Source organism: Tyto alba, unplaced genomic scaffold (genome assembly GCF_018691265.1).
Source record: "Tyto alba isolate M040663 unplaced genomic scaffold, T.alba_DEE_v4.0 Super-Scaffold_16, whole genome shotgun sequence".
Lineage (NCBI taxonomy): Eukaryota > Metazoa > Chordata > Aves > Strigiformes > Tytonidae > Tyto > Tyto alba.
The window spans coordinates 18281068-18300662 of NW_024881278.1; the positions used below are offsets into that span (position 1 = coordinate 18281068).

Here is a 19595-nt window from a genome sequence, read left to right on the forward strand (position 1 = left end):
GAATCTTGTGCAAGATCTATTAGAGTAATTTTGTGGGTTTAGGCATAAAAGTTAGGCATCTAAAATGTAATGTAATTAAAATATAATTCCTCCTCTCTTCCAGGAAATAAAACAATATTTGGTACAAGGTGAACATTTTTAAACAATTTTCTCTACTGAGAGGGCATTACTAGGAATTTTCCAATTTTCCAAAGCATCTGACATATAGTTCTTTTATTAGAAGCCACCTTGCATTAAGCAACAAGTAGAGGGTTTTTTTTTTTTTTTCCTGCTGACAGATTTACGTTATTAATATTCCTAAAAAAGACCTTGAATATGTTATCTTTAGTCGCACTTCACTGAGGCAGAATTTCAGGATAGGTGCTACACATCAAAAAAGAATAACATAATAATGGTCGCAGAAATGGGTGTTTTGCTGTGTTGTGTCAGATCTTAGTCTTCTGTGCTTCTTCCAACAACTTAAAAGGTATGTTCCTGAAAATAAAAGTGAATCATATACATTCCCTTCTTTCTGTGACATACACAATGCATACAGTGTGTGCAGTATGGTAGTGACAAAAAGCAGTGGGATTTGAAATTTCACATGAAGTCTACTAGACTGAATGTTTTCTACCTTGTTGTGGTTTAGCCCCAGCCAGCAATTAGGCAGCACCCAGCCGCTCACTCACTCCCTTCACAATGGGATGGAGGAGAGAATCGGAAGGGTAAAAATGAGAAAACTCCTGGGTTGAGATAAAGACAGTTTATTAGGTAAAGCAAAATCCACGTGCACAAGCAAAGCAAACCAAGGAATTCATTCCCCACTCCCCACGGTCAGGCAGGGGCTCAGCCATCCCCAGGACAGCCGGGCTCCATCACGCGTAATGGTGACTTGGGAAGACAAACACCATCACTCCGAACGTCCCCCTGCCTCCTTCTTCCCCCCCACTTCCTATCGCTGAGCATGACTGTCCCTTCCCTTGGTCACTTGGGGTCAGCTGTCCCGGCTGTGTCCCCTCCCAGCTTCTTGTGCCCCCCAGCCTGCTCGCTGGCCGGGCGCTGTGAGGAGCAGACAAGGCCTTGACGCTGTGTCAGCACTGCTCGACAATGAGGAAAATATCTCTGTATTATCAACACTGCTTCCAGCACAAATCTAAAACTTAGCCCCATGCTGGCTACTGTGAAGAAAATTAACTCTACTCCAGCCAAAACCAACACATTCACTTGAAAACATTTTCTGTTGTCTGTGCTAATCATCTATTCTTCTATACTTCCTCGGCTTATGACTAGATCACATGAACTACTTCAAAATGAGTTTTGCTCAATGTCTGTGAGAAGGGTGCAGAATCAGTTCTTACCTTCTGTGAAATTTTGCATTGTTTTATCAATAGTATTTTCTTTATTTGTTTGATCATGATACGGGGCCAGAAGTAACAGAAATCTGAATACAGCATTTGATAACTAACCAGAGCTAAGCCTTTCCTATATGGGCACAAATAATCTTGTTTGTGCTGTCTTTACTCAAGATCGCTCTGTTTCTAATTCTCTGTTTAATAGTAGTCCAGAATTTGTTATCAAAATCCTTCAGCTTTCTCTAGTACTTTGCTGCCAGGTTTCTTACAAGTCTCATGGCCTAAGAGGTCCTTCTGTACCTAAGATATAACATTTCCTAATCCCCAAGGGTCCTTTAAAAATCATTTTATAAATCAAGTTTCTCTGTTTCCATGGCTGTGTGTAATTGTGCATATACCTTTTTAAATATATGTACTCTGGAATCTGAAGAGAGTTAAGGAAAAAGTTCAACTGAACTTAAACTAAAGTATCTTGGTATTATTTAACATTTCAATATTATCTTTGTTCATTTTATTCTGCACATACCTTCATCTATGTTTTCTCCATTGCGTTCCATTTTCTGTGTTGTGTCAATTTTCTTTATTCTTCGCATTGTTGGATTCAATCCCTAATTATCCCATTCCTGGGGGGAAAAGAGATGGCAGTTGTTATAGATAAGTGGGTCAATGGCAAGGAAAACAGTCCCAGAGATGAGCAAAACAAAGCTGGTATACTTCACTGGGACTTCCAGGGGAGGAAGGATTGATAGATGCTCTTACACTACCTTTATGAAACTTTGAGATTCTTAATACAGTTACATATCCTTGTTGTGTCAGTCTAAAGTCCCCTCTGTCATGATACCATTGCAAAAAGCCTTAAAAAATAATTGAGAACATTTTTGCACTTAATGGTACAATGATTTGCATCCTGGGTTGCATCAAAAGAAGCGTGGCCATCAGGTCGAGGGAGGCAATTGTCCCCCTCTGCTCTGCTCTCGTGAGACCCCCCCCTCCCCAGTGCTGTGTCCAGCTGTGGGGCCCCCAACATCAGAAGGACATGGACCTGCTCGAGCGGGTCCAGAGGAGGCCACAAAGATGCTCAGAGGGCTGGAGCACCTCCCTTGTGAGGACAGGCTGAGAGTTGGGGTTGTTCAGCCTGGAGAAGAGAAGGCTCCGGGGAGACCTTATAGCAGCCTCCCAGTGCTTAAAGGGGGCTACAGGGAAGCTGGGGAGGGACTCTTTGTCAGGGAGTATAGTGATAGGGGTGATGGTTTTAAACTGAAAGAGATTTAGGTTAGATAGAAGGAAGAAATTCTTCACTTTGAGGGTGGTGAGACACTGGCCCAAGTCGCCCAGAGAAGCTGTGGCTGCCCCCTCCCTGGAAGGGTTCCAGGCCAGGCTGGATGGGGCTTTGAGTGACCTGGTCTGGAGGAAGGTGTCCCTGCCCATGGCAGGGGGGTTGGAACCAGATGATTTTTAATGTCCCTTCCAATTCAAACCATTCTATGTTTCTTTGATTTGAGTGTGATTCCTCACTGGAGCTGGTAAGAATGAATCCATAGAATAATATACTTTAAAAAATAAAAGCTTAAAAAAAAAAAAAAATCTAACCTCAGTTTAGTAAAACCACAGTAGGCGTAACAATATGTATATATATAAGATGAATTCTCTACGTTATTTTCAATTTTTTTGTAATAAAGTTTTCTCAGCATAAGTTTATAGTTCTAGAAATGGAAAATTGTTCCTGTTCTTTGTCTGATACTTACCAGTGTAATTTATTACCGAAAAAGAAAAGGGAAAACCTGCATATTTCATCATATAAAGCGTTTGGACAAATCTTGTTTCTCATAGAAGCCAACGTAATTACATATTTCTGAAAATTGTGCAGACAAAAAATAAAACTTCTTTTTACTCTGTCTCTAATAGATGAGCACACCAGGTAATATACCCTAAGAAAATAAATGACAGCTACTGATAGTTATGGTAATTAGTGTACTTTTTCTAATCCATCTCACAGAATTTTGAGTGATGTGGAACATTCATGTTTTACTGGTGAAGCTAAATAGTAGATTTTTCAATGGCTACAACTGTTACTGCAACCCTCACTGAAATTAAAGGCAGTTAGATTTCTAATTCATGTACCTTTAAAAATAAAATTTCAGTTAAAGGTCATATACAAAGTCTGTCTTGATGAAGAAGGAAAAGCACATCTTCAGATCCCACTCATGTCCATTTGTAGCATGTTGAGTGTATTTCAGCATTCTGATTGTAAGAATTCTGTTACTTAAATTTTTTTTTTTTCCTGCTTCAGGTCTCATGGAAACCTCCTCTGTTACAGAATGGTGACATCCTTAACTATGAGATTCGCATGCCTGATCCACGAATTGTCATTATTGGGAACACATCATCAACTTTAAGTCATTTGGTGACTAATCTTATACCCTATACAAACTACTCAGTCACTCTAATAGCTTGTTCTGGAGGCGATGGCTTTCTAGGAGGCTGCACGGAGAGTTTGCCTACAAGTGTGACTACACTTTCAACTGTTCCTCAGAGTGTTAGTCCATTGTCTGTGACTCCAATCAGTGATTCCTTTATTGCCATTACTTGGCAACCACCACTAAGGCCAAATGGTCCTCATCTGAGGTAAGCTCTTAAATGCAACTGAGATAATAGTTTTCTTCTTCTTACCTCAGTCTGACTCAGAAAATTCTGAGCGATGCAAACTTTATGATGTGATATCTTAATTTCTGACTTTTTGAAGCTCCTCTTTAGGGTTCAGGAGTTGATTAGTGGGCTCATGGAAAGTGTGTATGTCTAGAAGTAGGGTCATCTTTCAATTGTTTTGAACCTACAAGGAGTCAGGGTTATTAAGTGTAATGTCTGTGCTGTGGCATTTCCTTTGCAGAACACATTCAGGAAGGCTCCGGGTCTTTCAGATCAGCACTGTCTGAAAAGCCAGAAGGAGCAAGCACAGGATATTTGCAAAGTCATTACTGGTTTGGGCTATAGCATCAGCCACTTTTTGGTGTTGAGTTCAGGCAGCAGTTCCCACCAACACATTCCACCAACAAAATGACAAGAAAAAGATGAGATGTCTGTGAACATAAATATTTAACTCATCCCATATTCTCAATACTCTGTGTGGCTTATTCCACATAAAGAGAAAGTGACCATTTGGGAGTGTAATCACATGAAATAATCTTCAAAATTTAACCAATTAATAAATTGCAAATGTGAGAGAGTGTGAGAAAAATGGATGTTAAAATTCTACAAGTCTGGGGGCAGAGCCAAAAATGGGAAATGAAAGGAAGTTGTGGGTATAGCACGCTGGATTTCACCACAGGAACCAGAGAAAGGCATCTCCTCTGAGATTTTTCTGTAATCCTGGGATATGGATCTTGACTTGCATCTGTTGATTACTGAGTGTGTGTGTATATACATTAAAAAAAAAAAAAAAGGGTTGAGTGCATGAAGATTTATAAAGAAAAATGTATCTTTATATATACACAATAAAAAATGTCAAGCAAATCTTTCATTCTGGTCCTTTAACATATTGTGGAACATTATGCATGGAATTATATCCCTGTACTCCATATGTTCTGGTTAGTAGCTCTCTTCTAGGTGCACTGATGGGTTCAAAAATTATCATGTAATGCCATTTCAGTTGCGTATGTTATTACAGCACTGTAGCTTGAGCCTTTCTTCAGGCTTAATTTGGGCACACTACAACTGAATGAAATGATGACTGCTCTACAGTAAAATTCGAAGTTTGTTATTCTGGGGTTAACAACATGACCATTTTATCAAGATTATTGATGTAATTCAGCACAACCTACATCTGCAGACTTCATTTCCTTCATGGTGTGCTATGCTGCCCTCAACAAGAGCAACCACTGAAGCAGCTGCTCTGTACAGCATGATGGAGCAAGAAGTCTGCAGCAAGCAGAGTAGCAGCGGCAGCTGCCAGTGGGGCTGATTTACACATGATCACCATTCAGTGTTCAAAAAGATTTTTATGTTTTTCATGACTTGTCTATGAAATACATTGGACAGAATTTGTCAGGACTGTTCCTAATAAAACTGTAATGATCTGTCTTTGGGTTCTGTTGGCACCAATGAACCAACCACTCACGGGAGGGTTGTTCTTGGGGTATAAAGTCATCTGAATGACTTTAGAATAGATAGAAAACACCACTATCAAACTGAAACAAAAATCCTATTAAAGATGTCCTGTGAAATGTAATAAGGAATAATAATCCTAAAGATTCTGAATACATCTATGAAATTTTGTTTCCTTTAAAGTATAGTTTTCTATATAATCCCTAGAATGATTAGGAAATGCAAAATATAATGTTATCCTCTTTAGTTTGTGTAGACATTAAGTGATTTAATATTTGTTAAATTCCATAAAGTTTTTGTATAAAACATGATGAAGAGTGAGTGATGCAGAATGGGTGAAAGGCATGTTTTCCAAATCAGGCAGACTCATGGCTGACCTGATTAAAGATGGGCTTTAGCTGACTTGCTGTTTGGAACAGAGACAGGAATATAGCTCCAGATACCAATTAAAACCAGGATGAAGTAGTTTGGTCTTTCAAGTACACATCATGAATGTCTACCCAAATACAAAAGTGCCTTACTAACATCTACAAATGGAACAGTTAACTTATTCTGTGCCTGTTTGTTACTCGCAATTTACACTGTAATTTGCAAACACACGTTAAACAAAATGCACACTTAAGTTGCTACTGCCAGTAAAATAATAGTAGCAATGCTATATGTTTCAGCCCATTTGCAAGAAAGGGACATTGTCATTTCATATGCTGGAGCAGGCTGTGCATATCAGATGTCATCAGTCAAGTCTGCATAAGACACCGTTACTGGGCTATTTGGACTTAATCTTCATGGCATTTCCACAAAGCTTAAAATCTGTAAATCATTAAATAAACTCATTCTTTCAAATGTAAGAGCTTAATTTTCCATTTTCAAAGTATTTTTTTTAAATAATTGAATGTTTCAAATAATGAAACATTAAAAAGAATGTTTATCTCAGAAAGTTTACAGCTGTAAAAACAAAATAATGTGTGGCTTTAAAAAAAAAAAAACTGGGCTGTTTTTTTTTTGTGTGTGTGTGTAATAACATTAGTTGAGATAATCCTGGTGTTCTGCTTGTCTTTTGTGTTAGATATGAGCTCCTGAGACGTAAAATCCAGCAACCACTTGCATCAAATCCCCCTGAAGATTTAAATCTGTGGCACAATATTTACTCAGGAACTCAGTGGTTTTATGAAGATAAGGGTCTTAGCAGGTGAGATTACAAAAACTATAAAAACAAATGCTGGCATTTTGTATAGTGTCTGTTTAATAGTTCAAAGTATTTCTTGTGTCTTTATGTAGTGAACATATTAATTATGTAATGAAATATTTTTTGTCATCATCTTTGGTATTAATCATTCTAATATGCAGGGTTTTATTATTAGTCTGTCATTCTTGACTCATATATTGTTTTGCTCTGAAAAACAAATGAAAATCAAGATCTTTTGAAATTTTAGCATCGATACGGTTTTGCAATCAAACCATTTAGACTTATGTGTATGTACGATCTAGGTTTGTGGGCTGGCAAAGTCATAGCATGGGCAGAATGAATATTTGAGAAGTCCTAGCTGGCAAACATTTGAAACTTGGTTTCAGCATTGTTTTTCTTGTGTGGTTTTAAAAGTGCAAATTAACAATTGCTTTAATACCTCCAGAGGTAAGAAGAATATTTATTGCACTCTCATCAGATCTAATTTAAGGGCAGTTTTGTGTTAGCTTCATTATAGTTAAATGCAAAATATTGACAGTGGGGAAATGGAGGGTGGGCTCTGTTTCACAGTATGTAACAGACCTACTGTGTGGTATAGAGCAAGTCATTTGCTCTTGATCAACCTTAGTTTCACATCTCGAAGTCAAGGCTACCACCCATAAGACAAGCAAACACACACATTAAGAGCCCATAATGGAAGATCCAGCATGGAATCTGCATTAGTTTTTTTCTAGGTAAGGTCTCGGGAAGACATTCATGGACAGTGTCAGGATGTGTGTGTTCTCTGTGCTTGTGTGCTGGCATGCTTTATGAGGACTGCATGTCAATCATTGCCCCTCAAATATCTGTACGTTGCTTCTATTTACTTCAATAAAAGCTGTGTGAGCATCCCTCCTGAGCACAGTGAGAACCAGCAGAATGTGACCTCTGCTCCTGGCTGCTCTATAAACTCAACCAAACCAAGGGCTGCAGCCTCTGTCTTGTCATTTTCTACTTTCTGAAAGTCACCACTTACTTTCATCTGCTGCAATAACTGACCATCAAGCTTTTATTTTACCCAGTCCTGCCCAAGTTTCCATTTCCTCCTTTCAACCATGTTGGAAATTCTACATATAGTTTCCTTTGGTTTTAGTTTATCTCATTTCAGCAGTGCTGACATGTGCAGCAGTTATGTTAGCAGTTCAGAGTGGGCAATAAATTCTGACAGGGCCTCAGTGACAAGTCATTAGGCACAATGACCTTTTGGGTTGAATGATCCATGGCCAGAAAAGTGTGCCTAACCCTCCACACCTGAACTCTTCTCTGGGGAGGGTTCTGCAACCTGCAGCTATGTTTTTGCAGTCAACAACTCAGGGTGAGTTTGTGGTTGGAGAGAAGATGCTTCAGAGAGACTCAAGCCTTACTTTTCACAGAAATAAAGTCCATATATCAGCATCTATTGTCATTTGTGTCATGCTTTAAGCATGTTTCACAATTAGTGAATATTTATTATATTCCTGACAGAAGTCTATTTTTACAATGATTTTTTTCAGACAGCTTCTGTATTTCTAGTAGGCTAAGCCAAAATTCTTTTATTTTCATTGTCGGAAATAGGATCCAAAAATTAATCTCAAATTCTCATCATTAAATTGTGAGTCTAGATCTCATTCATTTTTTATTGCACGTGCTACACTGTTCAAGAAAATACTACATGTTCACAAGCAACAGAAAATGCAGAGAGGGAATTAAGGTGTGTTATGTATATTGTGACCGTTCTACAATGCTTATAGTTACAGTTGGAGCTAGTGAGCCCTCATTAGTTTACTTTCTTCTCAGTCACACTCTTAAATCTTAGCTCTTTTGAAGATCCAGCTGGATGGTTGCATAATATGGGACGCTACAGTAAAAAAGTAAAAAAAAAAAAAAAAAAAGTAAAAGTAAATATATAGTGTGAGCGACTTTTATTTTTGTAGTGAAATCTCTAAATAGTTGGCATTTACTGTATGTTCCTTTATTACATTTGTATATGTTTATCCCAAAGTGCTGCAGCTTCAGTGAAAATTTGAACAAGGTGATCCTGCGTTTCTGTGATTGTGCAGTTTTGTGTGAGGTTTTTTATGATAAAATGAAATTTGAGATTATGAAATCCCAGTTAAAATACATTAATATGCCATTTGATATAGAGAAGAAATTATGGAGTGACAGTCACTTTGTTTATTAAATATACATGAAGTATTTAATAAATCTGTGTAAGCTGAATATACACAGTTCTGAAGAAAGTTACTTTATTACATGAGTTTGCATCCCTAGGCACTTTATTTGGATGTTTTTGTAATGGGAGAGTCCTGGCTGTGTGGTGAATCACTTTTACAAATGAGACTCTGCAAGTTAAAATCAATGAGTTTCCCAAAAGAGGAAAAAAGCCTCATTTGATTAAATTCTGATCCAAATTTTGGCAGGTTGCCACTGCTGTAATTACATATTGAATTGAGCTATAATCTCTCAACACCTCAGAAGCTACAACTACGAAGAAGTGAAATAATGTGTTTTATTTTTGTTACCGTGTTAATCGTGCTGAATTATTTCCGAAAAACAGACACCTCTTCTAGAATCTTCATTGGTGCAAACCATGCAGCTGAATTCTTTGGACGGGAGGGGGGAAGAAGCAACAAAACTTTGGCACAGGCAGAAGGTTTACAGCAGATGTTTTCTACGTCTGCATTTTTCGTTCCATTTAATTATTTTTAAAATGTCTTAGGTACACAACATACGAGTACAAGCTCATAGTGCACAACGAGGTAGGATATACATCAAGTGAAGGAGTGATAGCTACTACATTAGCGGGATTACCAGAGAAAGGAAGTATCCTCATTGCACGTGCTGTTAATCATACTGCTGTAGAAGTGGAATGGTCAAAACCAAGTAAGTGTTCTTAGTATTTATTCCAGTAACTAGATGTTAACCTGCCATCACTTATGTTGGTCTGCCTTGCTCTCATAGGAAACACAGTCCTTGTCTTGATTTATAATAGACCTAAGTGTCCTTGAAAGGAAAGAAATAGGGAAAAACATGTGCACATTTTGCTATTTCTCAGTCATGTTTGTATTTATTATATGCTATTTCTGCAGAATGAGAATAGTGAAAGTAAAGAAATAGTTAATGCAAACTCATGAGAAATCTATAAAGTAGTAGTATACAAAATCCTGTTGTCTTTGTGGTATATTTCATCTCTTTGTGTAAAAATTTACATATACATTCCTTCAGGATGAGAGGATCCCCTTCCTCTCTCTTTTTGCTCTGCTCCTTAAAATTAATTTAGCCAATTTCTCTAGTTAGTTTGCTAATACAGCAGTGGGGAATTTCTTCATGGCTTACATGCAAATGATTTTATAAGGACTGGGTGCTGAATTGCAACAAAAGTAGTCTCTTTATTTTATAATTGCATGCCTGAAGTAAGCATGCTTATAAAAACTGACAAATGTAATAGATCTGAAGCAGCTCACTGAAGTTTCATTACCTTAGTAATCTAAACCCCTGACCTTCTAGATGTAGGTAATGCAATCTGGTTTTATTTTCATTCATACCTTAGAAATTTCCTCCATATATGTTTGTGAATGCAAAGGTTAAACACCAAGACAGGGTCATTTGTTATTTGAAAACCTTATCATATTTTATTACTTCTTATGTTACAATAAGCATATTAACTATTTTGTATACCCATGCATCATTATATTCATAATATTAGTTTTCAAATTATTTTCTTCTATTCTTTTTGGAACTTGGGAGTCCTTAATGTAAGTTGCCTTGCTGTCTTTCTTTTTCTGGAAAACCCACTGGAAGTTTCTGACTTCTAGGGCTTTAGGACTTGTGTCTGTACCACTCAAAATAAAAATATCACACTTGATTAAGAATTTCTATGACAAAACTGTGTATTATTAAATCTGAAAGTATGCTTTTGGATTTTATCAATGTACTTTCCCAGTCAGCTGAGTCCTGTTCAGTGGTACAGTGTTTCATCTAAAGCAATATGTATTAGTGCTTAAAGTTTTTGTCATAATTATTTTTTTCATCTTGATGTCTAGTGGAAAAGCAGTTGCATTTGATCAGATTTGAACTTAAACTGTTTGACAAAGGATAGATATGATAACAGACTACATCTGCATTACTAAAATGAAGAAGCAAGACTTGCCTGGAATCCTTGTTTATCCACCAGCTCAGACCAGTGAATGTAGCCAGAAAATCATAATTTCTTTTTTTTTATTCCTTTCAGTGGGGAAGATAGTGCTGGGCAAAACACTTTTCAGGAAGAACTGTGAGGAGCTGGGTTTTTTTCCCCTGTAAATATAATGCTTCTGACTGTATTACAGCTTTACATGTATATGATGCTATCATGCTTGTTCTAGAATAGTAACACATAGATTTTCATTTTCACTATGGCCAAAAGGACATCTGTAGAAAGTTGAAAGTAACTATAATTGGAGGCGTAGGCACTTGCCCCTTTTTCATGGCTAGAGGACTAACACAAGAATTCAGTACTTTTGGGGTGAGGGAGTGTTGTTTGAAGGGAAGGACCAAAAAGGGAAAAAATATTTGACATTTTAATCCTAAACTAGTGCCATAGAGCAATCTGATTTGCTTTCTTCCTTCTATCTGTGTGAAAGCCATCCTTTTGCAATGGCAAGCTGCAAGGTCCATGCACCACTGCTAGCAGTGGCTTTCACCTATTAATTTGTTTACTTCACAGATTCCATTGTTATCATGGGGATGACTAGAGACAGAAAGCTTTCTCCAGTTTTAAATAGGATGATGAACTGTTAATAATTTTGACAAGTTTGGAAGAGCAGTCATCATCACTGCTTATAAGGGTGAAATCGAAGGCATTTGATGGAATATTTGCCTTTTTTTTTTTTTTAAATAAGGGGGTCTGCATAACATTTGTTCTTCTCTTCACAATAAATGTTGTTGATAAGAAACTTGCTGACTGAATATTTCCCAAGTGATCTCCCAATGTTTTTCCTTTCTTTTCTTAGCACTACAAGATTTGCAAGGAGATGTTGCGTATTACACACTCTTCTTGAATTCTACTGATCATAGAAGATCTCTGAGGATACAGGCTGATGTAAACTCTATAGTCATAGGTGATTTGCAGCCCAACACAGAGTATCAGATATTTTTTCAAGTTTTTAATGGAGCCCACAGCATCAACAGTGAAGTTGTGCACGTGACTACCTCAGATGGAGGTTGGTTAGAAGTGAATGCGGCTTGGCTTAAAATCTGAGAATGAAATTGATTGATTTTTGTTAAGGTTGAGATCAGTCATCCTTCCATTATAAAATTTCCGGTATAAAAGGAAAAAGGGCTAAAACGCTAAAATGCTTAAGTGCTGGTTGTCATCGTGTGCTAGATCAATAAACGGTCCCACTGAGACAGAAGCAAAAGCTCTAATAGCAGATATTAACCCAGATTGTTCTCATCTTCTCCTGCATATTCCTATCTGTGTGCACTAAGTTTGGAACTGAGTTCATATCAAAAAATGGTGGAATTTAGAAACAATTAATGTTTTTTAGAAAGATTTTCTCTGTGAATTGATGTGCTTTTGACATGACAGTCATACATAGGGCCTTCCCTGAGTCACCAGAAACTCTAGGTGTAAGTTCAGCCCCTAAGAAAATTCTTTATGAGTAATTTCTATGCCAGTGGACAAGTGCAGGGGTTGGGGGGAGCCAGGTGAGTATAAAATAATAATAATAAAAATGTGCATCTGAAATGTGTTTAGAATGGTCTTTCTAATCTTTTTGCTTTATAAAGTCTCATTATAAACATTATAATATCGTCACCTCAGAAGCAAATGTTCCAGGTCATTAGCAAAGCACTTTAAGTGAGGATTCCATTTCCTTTCTGATGCCAAAGGTCAGCACCTTTTGTTTATAAAATAAAATCGATCGTAAGGGTAATTTTTCAACTGGTAAAGATGGGTTCTTATGATAAAAATAGGTCTTTGCATGGCTATTTCTGACATGCTTAGATAATTATGTAATTTAACGCTAAGGAAGGCGTTGGGTTTGGTTTATTTTTTTTAAGTGTTAGACTTCATCATTACCTATACTAATCAACATTCAAAACCATTTACATAATGACAATATCGCACATTGCTTCATATTGCTTCAGCTATGAGGCTGATAACGTCACGTTCCACCAGACATAAAGTATTTTGGTCTCAGGTTTTGCTTTAAAACCAAATCACTCTGGTTTTCTCTTTTTTCTTTTCTTTTTTTTTTTTTTTCTTTTTTTGGAAGGATTAGGACTAGGGAGACATAAAAATAGTATTTGTATGTTGGCAGTGCAGATGGGTGAATAATTTATCATCATATCTCACTGGCCACATACTACTGATGATTGACACTATGCTGCTGGTATAAAGCATTTTACCATCAGCTCTCATGGTTTCTAACTGAGAGTATAATAAGCCAATTTACAGAAGACTACAGACTGTGATAACTTCATCAGAGGAAAGCAGATAAGCAGTGAACCCTTTGCTAAACCTAAATACTAATCTGCATTTGGTTAAACAAGTGCTTTTGCAGAGACAGCTGGAGTTTATTCAGTTTCTTCCTTTATTTCTAGAGCCTGAGGGCATGTTCCCTCCAGAGGTTGTCATCATCAACAGTACAGCTGTACGTGTCATCTGGACATTGCCTTCAAACCCGAATGGTGTTGTCACAGAGTACTCCATCTATGTAAATAATAAGCAGCACAGGACTGGAATGAACGAGCCGGGGTCCTTTCTTTTAACAGCTTTGTCTCCATTCACTGTATATGATATACAGGTTAGAATATCTTTTCTGGGCTGTGTAACATACTTTAATTTTACATAAAATATGTGTATTTCCAAGTAGAATATTTTTTCATTAATTTCTTTACATACATGGACATATATTTGCCCTGATGTTTGTGTGCATATACATACAAGGCATAGATTTATTTTCAGCAGATTTTAGGTCTGTGTACACTTTTCATAATACAAATTTCCATTATCTTTTTTCAAACCATCAAAACTCCATTTACTTTCCCCTAAATGCTCTGTGCTACAACATTAGCAAAGCCCCAACATATATTACAAAAAGGCAAAGATTCTACTCCTACTCATTAAAAGAAAATTGCAATTGTTTTAGAAACATCAGGCATGCATAATATATCAACACAGAGAAATAATGATGTTGCATTTGTCATCCTTTTATATTTTTTTCTCTCCTTATTCTGAGGAGGAGAAAGCAGAGCTGATCCCTAAAAATAGTAGTACTTTTTATGCTGTTAATAAGCACAATATTTTTCCTTTGCTTTTCCCTTTCTCTATCTTTGCCTCTCTGTTCAGGTATCTAATGAAAGGCAAAATACTGTGTGCAGAATAATAAAAAAAAAAAAATCTTTCTATCCTTAAGTTGTATTAATATATTTAAGAACTGCAGTTTGACACTTAATTGTAACTATTCCTGTCTATATTGTTGAGGTTTGATTTGCATTATATATGAGAAGAATTTAGTAGCACCACATATACTTAGTTCTGAAAATTTGCATCCAGTTACTAGGTGCCATAAATAAACATCACAGACAGGCATACCGTAACAGATTTCTACATTCCAGCCCCTCTGAAACAGCAAGCCTCCATCCATGAATACACATATGACTTTCTGAATGCCACTTGGAAACACATTTGTCTTTTCTCAATAACAATGCAAATTCAGTGTACTGCCTCACTTATAGACCCTCTATATTAATTTACTATGGCCACCTTCTGTTGCTTGAGGTGTTAATTATTCTTCTCTTCTGCTTTCCTAGTCATTATACTGGACTTATATTTTCATCAATGTGATAGGTAAAACCAAAATAAGCTGGGTTTAGGTTTTTTGTTTTGTTTTTTTTTTTTTTTTTCATTCTTTTTCTTCTTGTCCTGGAAACAAAATTATTTCAGATGCATGTGCATCTTACTGTACAATCTTTAATTTTTTGTTCTCTTTTATTTTGAGTAACTTGTCTGTTGACAATACAAAAACAATGTTGCTATCCTTCACTAGCTATTTCACTTTGCCTGTGCTTCGTTTAATCCCATGAATTGAAGGAATAAGTTTTTGTTTCTGTGGCATTTTTCATAATAAAGTGTATGATTCCTATTTGCATTTTTCACTTCTAATTTTCCAGAATAGACATGGAGTAATAGAAAATATTAAAGAAAAATTATCATTATTTTTATGTCAGAATATATCATATGCGTAGAAAACTTACTCAAGACCCTAAATCAAAGTAAATTTTTTTTCAGTGTTGTGTACCAGATTCTACATATACATGCAGAAAAACAAATTCACTACAACTCTGTTGGTGATAATTTAATATAGAACAACAATTACTGCCAGAGGGCTGCAGGTACCCTTTTTTTGAAAATGGTGTGGGAAAATGTGATAGAGCACAGTATATCTCTGGTAGATATACTTATCTCAAAGCTGCAGTATTTTCCTGGGTGTATGGAATCTCTTAAATAGAAAAGAATAAAATCTTGGGTGAAGAGAGGAGTCTAAACAAGTAGCACATCTGAATAATTTCTGCAGCTGAGTATGTGAAACTCATGTTCTTCTTCATCAGATTGAAGCCTGCACAGTGTATGCCTGTGTGAGAAGCAATGGGACCCAGATTACAACTGTGGAAGATGAGCCAAAGCAGCTGTCAGCACCCGTTATTCACATAATTGGCTCAAGGTACTATGCTATAGGTGGCTTTCATATATCAGAGTGATTTCTACCTGAAATGGGGACCAGAATGTAAGATATGTGATTGTCTTCTCTCAGTTGAATAAGGTACATAAAAGAATTCAGTATATACTTTGAAGACATTTTTCATGGTTGTTATTTTTGGTCTTGGAGTTTTTGTCCAAAAGAACAACTGAAGAAATCTCACCGTTGTTTGATTGTAGATACCCATTTGGGTATCACTGTACTGTGATAATAAATAAAGCATAAGTGGAGGTAGTTAAGAGAAGTGTAGAGGAATGAAAATTATCACATTTTGCTGTCAGTTAAGAAGAGGAAGATTAATGCTGAGGGAGCAATGTGATGCTGATAATGGAAACTTAGAATAATTGTAGTTAAAAAAAAAAAAGTCACCTATCACAACAATAAGAATTAGTAAGCTATCTTAAAAGGCATGCATATCTATGTCTCCTTGAACCACTGTTTGCAATCTGCCTATCCACTACATCCACAGGCATGGGCAAGCTTTGTAATTGTAAATGGAGCATCAGATTTGCAGTCCTTAGAAGCAGCCAAATAGTAACGTATAGAGTGATTCTTTGGGAGTTAATATCTTCCAAAGACAGACTAAAACTAACCTCACTAACACATTTTTCAGAATTACACCAACAATAAAACAGTTAGCCTCCTGTGTATATGTTATTGTTCATATGATTTTATTACACTTCTGGTGGAGTATGCTCATCAATAGTGTTACTTTTATAGAAAGAAAAAAACCTCCTTTTTTAAAAAATAACAAAAGTCTCACATCTGAGCCTTCAGAAATGGCAAGCAGAATGGATTTGCTTCTCCAATCTCTTAAGGACTTTGGTTTGCTGTTTATCATTTCTACATTTTGCTTGAATTCAGAATTTCTCTCTGTATAAGGGTGAAATTAAACTTGCTATTTTTCTGTCATACATACAGATATAGTCAAAGCTTGTTTGATGATAAGAAGTTAGTTCAGGATCTCATCTTTTGCCCTTGGCTTTAACTTATGTATGCCTTTGTCTGTATTGTCTGTACTGCAAACACTTATGCATGTTTCTGCTATTATATATAGACTAAATATGTCATAACACATGAATGCAAAAGGATCAAAAATGCCTTCCTACTTTATAATCTGCTCAGCCAGAAACAGACTCTGTTTCTACACTGCCTTTTCCTAGATGTCATATTACCATCAGCTGTTCTTATATCCCAAAAGAATACTAACTACTGATCGATTGCCCGGACATGTCTGGCCATGGCCTACACGTGCCCCGGGTAGTTCATTTATTTGCCACGGTGGATTTGCTAGAGTGGAATTTAATCAATAGCTAATTCATTAATTCTGGTCCTCGAGTATGTAGGGATTGTGCAGTATAAAAATGACTGGCTGGCTTCAGCTTTGATTGAAATATGACAAACACTACAGCTGACAGCTTCAGCAGGTGCTGGGCTGAATATGAATTTTGCTTATTTATCCTCCACAAAAGAAGAAGCTTGGGCAAAATACCAGTTTGTGTAGACAAGAGGACATTTTAATACGTATCTGTCATCAGATAGAGAAAAAAGGCATTTGTAGAGTATAGGCTCATGGGATACCTGAGATATAATACAGACTGTGCAGTTTATTGTCTTTAATTGGAATCATGGTGGTTTTCCCTCTTCTGAATCAGTTTGGGGAGCTGTATTATTGATGAGAATGCTGTAGGATAATGTCTTTGTAGCATTCACAAATAATTGTTTTAAAATTTGCCTCAAGGTGCTGCATGACATAAATTATAATTTCACCCACCAACTTCTTAGAAGTCTTTCTGATAGCAGCTCCATCCACACTGTTCTAATGAAGGTTATACCACTGGAGCCATTATAAATACCTTACTTTTCCACCCCTTACAGTTAATAACTCAGCTTCAGGCTGAAACTTGGCACAAAAGGTCACAGTCCTGGAATGATTATTTTATAATGCCAAACTTCAAATAGAAAACAGTATGGGACCCAATCCTGAAGTCCTAAATCAGGTTCTGGTTTGTTATGTCCCTTGTCTGGGTTTGGGGGGCTTTTTGGGGGGAGGTGGAGAGGTCACATTGGCCATGTTCAGGTAGAAACAGATCCTATTGAAATCAAGCATGCTTTTTTTTTATTTATTTTCCTGGTTAAGGCATCAGGGTTTGTTTCTATAGAGAGCTATTGTATTTTATTACACAGTTTAGAAAGTTCTCTGAGTACTTCATGCAGGTGGATGCTGGCTTAAAGATTGTGTAGTGGATTAAATTCTCATAGTGTGTTGGAAAATAGTTAATTCCCCTTTAAAATACTTTTCTTTGTTTCCTTTTTCCTTGTAATACAGCACACTTAGATTTTTTTAAATACCAGTACTTAGTAGCAGCTTTGTTCCTTTCAGAAAACTAAGGCACAACACAGATGAACCCTGCCAGCAATTCTGTTCAGTGCTTAATTAAAAGGTTGATGGCTCTGAAAACACCATGTGGCATAAACTAGGGAAAATCCTTCATAGCTTCATGGAGAAAGAGAAGGCCCTTTATGCACCTTGAGGGGACCCAGAAACCCTGATCAGGATGTAATAGAAAACTCAAAGAAGATAAGGCCATGGGTAAAAAGCTAAGTGAATTCTTTAGTTTGATGTTCAGTATCATGGGGCTTAGGAAGGTTTCTTTATCAGATGCTGTTTCTGGGTGAATGAGCTGGAGGAATTATTTCAAATTAACATACTAGTGAGGAAGATTTTAGAACAAATGGATAAAGCATATAGCAATAAGTTGTTGAGATGATGGTATTTGCTCAGGAGTTCTCAAGGAGATCAAATATGAAAGTGTCAAACTACTGTGCTGTGTAAAATGTCCTTTAAATTAGTCTTGGTACTGGAGGAATGGAAGATAAGACAATGTAGTACCAATTTCTCTAAGAGGAAATGGAGAACTAAAGAACAGCAAGTCTGATTTTCCATACTGTGTAGATGAGTGGAAAGTGAAAAAAGAAAGGGATTTGTAGCGATGTGAATAAACATGGAATTCTGAGGAAGATAGTTGTGGAGTCACATCCAGCCAACCTATAACAACCTGACCAGAAATATCCAGAGGAAAGGCAAAACATAAAGGTTTTTCATGTATGCTTAGTTTTATAGCACTTCTCCTAAAGTCTTCAAGACAGTTTTCCCACGGAGGAAACCTGATTGCTCTCCCTACTTCAGTAGTTGGAAAAAATAAAGCACGGGAAGATTTCTCTAAGAAGTTTGTATCAAGAACAGAAGCGTAATGCTATTTAGCTGACTTTCTGTGCTATGTCATACTGCCTCTCTAATTATGATAGCACTGCAGTCCATCATACAGCAGGTAGTTAACTCTTGTGCAATAAAGCTGAAGCAGTTGCTGAGTATGTGTGATCTCCTGATGAGGAAAATATTTTATCCGCTGGTCATTAATAATGGCAGTGTTTCATGTCTTAAGAATGTCAGGTGAATCTTGTGATTTTTCAGTGATTTTTTTTTAAATTCCAGCTCCTGGAAGTAAAGTCCTCTAATCATAGTTTTGATGTGATTTTTTAAATTTAAACCTTGTATGTGATGAGACTCATACAACATTCATCTCAGGATTCAAAAGTGAGGCCTTGCTATATTTTTAATCTTCATGGTTAAACTTTTATTACTGTGTTGAGAAAAAAAAAAAAATTAGGAGTTGTTTTCATGACTCATGGACATGAACCTGGCAATGCTTGAAGCCAGCAAAAGCCAGAATTTCCTTTCCAAAGTCTGGTTTATGAAAATGTATCTGATGTGATATCAAAACTCTGAAATACTGATGTTTTGTACGGATTTAAAAAACCCAATATTTCCACCTGGAAATGTCGTAATGATTTGTCTTCACATGCTTGAGCCAAAGGATTTCAATTTGCTCTGTTGCACTGAAAGCAAACACTCCTTTGTGGATCAGTCTGAAATTGTTCTTTATCTCCTGGAAGTGCTGCTGTGCGTCATGGACCTTGTAGTCTGAAGCAGTTCATTGCTGTGAGCTTGGTTAGGCTGCCTTTTCTCTGGGAAGGAGCCCTTCTTCAGTATTTTCACCACATTGGCAGCAGTCACAGAAGGGGCTCATTCAGCATTTGAACTATCATTAATTGCACATGCTTGAAGTGAGGTTTTCTCTGGGCAGACAAGGATTATACTCCACATGCCAGGTGTTGTACGTTCATCTGTGCCTAGACTTTGCAAGACTGCTT

The 19595-nt window shown here is 36.8% G+C and overlaps 1 protein-coding gene across 9 annotated transcripts in view; it reads left to right on the plus strand.

Annotated features, from left to right (window-relative positions):
• The window catches only part of USH2A (usherin), a 428153-nt gene that overhangs the window by 293772 nt on the left and 114786 nt on the right, over positions 1–19595 (plus strand). For all 9 annotated transcript variants that reach the window (XM_042789369.1, XM_042789365.1, XM_042789371.1 and 6 more), the window contains 6 exons: positions 3622–3956; positions 6499–6621; positions 9356–9519; positions 11628–11837; positions 13222–13424; positions 15232–15344. In XM_042789369.1, coding sequence (XP_042645303.1) covers positions 3622–3956; positions 6499–6621; positions 9356–9519; positions 11628–11837; positions 13222–13424; positions 15232–15344 — 1148 coding nt within the window. The remainder of the gene's footprint in view (positions 1–3621; positions 3957–6498; positions 6622–9355; positions 9520–11627; positions 11838–13221; positions 13425–15231; positions 15345–19595) is intronic.